Raw genomic sequence first — 4,465 nt, 5'->3', positions numbered from 1 at the left:
TTAAGAGGTGAAAAATGCAACTTACATGGGAGCCGATGTGTCTACCGTCCGTCCATGATGATAGATAGATAGATAGATAGATAGATAGACAGACATACAGATAGATAGATAGATAGTTAGATAGATAGATAGAATAGATAGATAGATAGATAGATACAAACGATCCGTTGATTAATTATGAATTTGTGGTATACATTTATTCATTTATGGATCTTGTTTATTATAAAAGAAAGAGGTAACATAGTCGAGTTAGATATGTAAAACATGTTGAAAACTATTAAGAAAATATTGGTAATGGGATATCATATTATACGTTAAAACAATCGTTTACCTACGAAACATTATTGTATAAGAAATTACTCTGAATTAAATATGGTTCGGATTATTATTCCAGCTTGACATCTAAAATGAAACCAAATCCCAGCGTTACAAAATACATTGCAACGTGTTTTGTATGTATGTATGTATGTATGTATGTATGTATGTATGTATGTATGTATGAATGTGTGTATGTATATTCTATACATCTGTCTCATCCCTTTCTCTCTCTCTCTCTACACACACACATTGACACACACGCACGCGCGTGCGTAAAATTTGTGTGTGTATGATTTCGTGAGTGTGCGCCCGTAGGCAAGTCACATAAACATAGGTCGCACCGATAATCCATGGAATGCCCCTTATACTTTAGTGAGAAGTATTTTATCTTATTTCAAGGCAAGAATAAAAAAAAATTGTGAACTATTGAGCGAAATCTGGGCAAATTTCTTCAAGGGATACCAGATAAGCCACGTATATCTGGATACATCCCATTCAACGATGACTCTCTACTGGAATGTGCCATGGTATCACAAAACTTGACTTAAAAATAACTTAAGAGATTCTAGAAGTTATCTAAGTTATTGTTATGAAGCGAACATACTTTTAAATATTGTATTTGTGTTCCCATTCCACCGAAAGCTTGATATATATATATATCCATTTCTCTCTACCGAAAATTCTTAGTTATTATTGCTATAATTTCGGACGCGTTCTTGTTCTATCTTCGATATATTGATTCGTTCCGGCCATCACACACTACTCTTAGAGAACAATTTTTGTTTTGCGGTTATTCAATCTTACTCGTTTTTACTTGACTTTCCAAAGATCTTGATATGCGTATGATTTTTGCCAAAGACCTGTTAAGTATTATATAATTGGTGTCACTTCATGTTATTGCGCCAAATTTCAATTGTTTGAATTTTTCGGTGGGTAGCGAATAATCATGCCCTCCCATACTTTTTAAATTGTACCTCGTTCTGTCTATTTCGACAACTTTAACTGCGGTTGCCTGTACATTTTCCTTTCGTTTGCATTGCACCCAACAAGATACGACGAACAAATGTCTTATCATCGCTTTCCCCACTACATCTCTCTCTTTCGCCCATTCTAATTTCTCTATCGAATGTATGCTTTCAAATGCCTGTGCGTCTGTATGTGTGTGTGAGTCTGCGTGTATGTGTATGTATGTGTGTGCGCGCGTGCGTTCGTGTGTTTATGACTGTGTGTTCATATGAAAAAATTACGAACCTATAGAGCAATTCTTTCCCCGATAACCAGGAAGACATTTGCACTTATAATCATCTCCTTGATTTGAACAATCTCCATTATTAGTACATGGACTGCTGCTGCAGGGATCCGCTGTAGATAAACAAACCAGAAAAGGAATTTACAGAAAATAGTTCAGTTCGTGGTGTTGTTTTTATTATGGAAGTTATGTTAATTAGCTGAATCTCCAAGTAAATTGCATTTCGTTCATCATGTGAACTGGTTAATATTTAGCGTCAGTAAAGCAGTGGGGTAGCAGAATCGTTAGCACTCCGGGCAAAACTCCTTAGCCGCATTTCGTCCGTCTGAGTTCAAATGCCACCGAGGTCGGCTTTGCTCTTCATGCTTTCAGAGTCCATAAAATAACAACCAGTTGAGCACTGGGGCCGATGTAATTGACATACCCATTCCCCCGAACTTGCTGGCCTTGTGCCAAAATTCGAAACCAATATTTAGCGCCAGTTTAATCAGATTGTATCAAAATATAAATTAGTATTTAACAAAGAATAAAAAAGAAAACAGGATGATAAAGTGTATAATTGGTAGAGAAAGTTATTCATTGAATTGGTATAGGTATATAATCTAGTATAGTACACATAGAATGGTATAGTAGACACAAAATTTAAGAGATTGTTGTATGGAAAAATGGAGATATCTAGGATATGAAATATATACAGGAAATATGAAAGTGGGAAAAACAAGCATCTTTTAACAAGTATGTAATATATATTAGTTTTGTTACTGGAATATATAAGCGTTATTTTCAAAGTGGGAAAATAGCGGATTGGTGCATTGGTACATATGCCATCAATGAAGAAATTTTATGAAAGTAAAGACAGCTGTAATATAGTTTGAATTATATTATATAATATAGTTTGAACTATAATAACATAATATATATGATTTGGTGTCCACCATTTTCACCGAACGCCACCAACTTACAGCAATTCTGCAAGGAGGTGAGTATTTTTCAGATTTACAAGAGAGTCACAGGATGTTGATTATCAAGAGTCTGCAGAAGATGAAGAGGTTTGAGGATAAATTTCCCTCTTAGTAAGTCTGGCACAGGTTGAATAGGTATGTATGTATGTATGTATGTATGTAGATAGTTAAATAGATAGTTATATATATATATATGTAAGTAGCTTGCTTACCAACCACATGGTTCCGGGTTCAGTCCCACTGCGTGACACCTTGGGCAAGTGTCTTCTACTATAGCCTCGGGCCGACCAAAGCCTTGTGAGTGGATTTGGTAGACGGAAACTGAAAGAAGCCCTTCGTATATATGTATATATATGCATATGTATATGTGTTTGTGTGTCTGTGTTTGTCCCCCTACCATCGCTTGACAACCGATGCTGGTGTGTTTACGTCCCCGTAACCTAGTGCTTCGGCAAAAAGATACCGATAGAATAAGTACTAGGCTTACAAAGAATAAGTCCTGGGGTCGATTTGCTCGACTAAAGGCGGTGCTCCAGCATGGCCGCAGTCAAATGACTGAAACAAGTAAAAGAGTAAAAGGGTATGTATGTATATATGAGCATTACTAAGAGATTAGAACTTATCATTGCAATTTAACGAAGCTCTCATCAAAATAACATGCTGTATCTGCTTCGGGCGAGAAGCCGATCAGCTTGGATACGTCCATTAATCTAAAATACAACGACGGGGTGGTATAAAGAGTCATTTAAGTATGCCAATAAGAATAAAGGTAACATGTTCAACTTACTTATGGAACAATCAACTCCTCTGTAGCCGGGCAGACATTGACATACAAAATCTGAGTCCCTGTTTGAACATTGTCCATTATTCTGACAGGGATTACTGCTGCACGGATCCACTAAAATTATAACAGAACGACGCTGAAGTGATTTCAGTTACGTCTACACGTAGACACATGCACACACATACACAGAAACTCAGACAAACACACATACATAAGCATTCACACACACACACCACATGATATGATATTTATTTTACGGCCAACACAGCGTAAATCAGAACTTAAATAAATGTAAACGTTATAAAACTCACACGAGGCAAACAAGAATATAAACATATATTTATGCTATAGATATTGTTTTACTAATGACGGGCCAACATAAGCACGTACACTCAAATTATGCTGCCTATCACGGCGCTAGTTTAGTTTATGACTGCTGTATATTAGCAGTTGATTTACGCTGTTGATAGGGGAAGGGAAGCCAAGATACGCATTACATTTATTCCTCATGAGTTTGTTTTTGGTTTCTTTGCTGAATAATGTTGTCTTACCTATGGAACAATTGAACCCTCTGTATCCCGGTAAACATTGACAACTGTAGTTACGTCCCTTGTTCATACACACGGCTCCATTGTGACATGGCTGACTGCTGCATGGATCAACTAAAACAATTTAAAATAAAGAATGTTTTTCAGAAATTCCTTTACAACACTGATGTTTCGAAAAGCGCAGCCTACTAAACTCTTTGAAATATTTCAGTTACCATTTAATATTCTTTTCTTCTCTAGGTACAAGGCCCGAAATTTATGGAGAAGAGGCCAGTCCATTAAATCGACCCCTGAACGCAATTGGTACTTAATTTATCGATCCCGAAATGATGCATGACAAAGTCGACCTCGGCGGAATTTGAACTCAGAACACAAAGACGGACGAAATATCGCTAAGTATTTCACCCGGCATGCTAACGTTTCTGCCAGCTCGCTACCTTAGTTACCATTTAATATTATCAAATATGTAAGGTGGCGAGCTGGCAGAAACGTTAGCACGCCGAAAAATTGCTTAGAGGTATTTCGTCCGTTTTTGTGTTCTGAGTTCAAATTCCACCGTGGTCGATTTTGCCTTTCTTCCATTCGGGGTCGATAGATTAAGTAG

The 4,465-nt window shown here is 36.9% G+C and overlaps 1 protein-coding gene across 1 annotated transcript in view; it reads right to left on the bottom strand.

Annotated features, from left to right (window-relative positions):
* LOC106872297 (neurogenic locus notch homolog protein 2) overlaps positions 1 to 4,465 on the bottom strand; it is a 72,146-nt gene that overhangs the window by 35,752 nt on the left and 31,929 nt on the right. The window contains exons 16-18 of the mRNA XM_052966735.1: positions 3,865 to 3,975; positions 3,317 to 3,427; positions 1,570 to 1,680 (exon numbers count right to left, since the gene is read on the bottom strand). Of these exons, the coding sequence (XP_052822695.1) occupies positions 1,570 to 1,680; positions 3,317 to 3,427; positions 3,865 to 3,975 (333 nt within the window). The remainder of the gene's footprint in view (positions 1 to 1,569; positions 1,681 to 3,316; positions 3,428 to 3,864; positions 3,976 to 4,465) is intronic.

This window comes from Octopus bimaculoides, chromosome 3 (assembly GCF_001194135.2).
Source record: "Octopus bimaculoides isolate UCB-OBI-ISO-001 chromosome 3, ASM119413v2, whole genome shotgun sequence".
Lineage (NCBI taxonomy): Eukaryota > Metazoa > Mollusca > Cephalopoda > Octopoda > Octopodidae > Octopus > Octopus bimaculoides.
The sequence above is the reverse complement of the archived record's forward strand: the minus strand, read 5'-3'. Positions and strand labels throughout refer to the sequence as shown.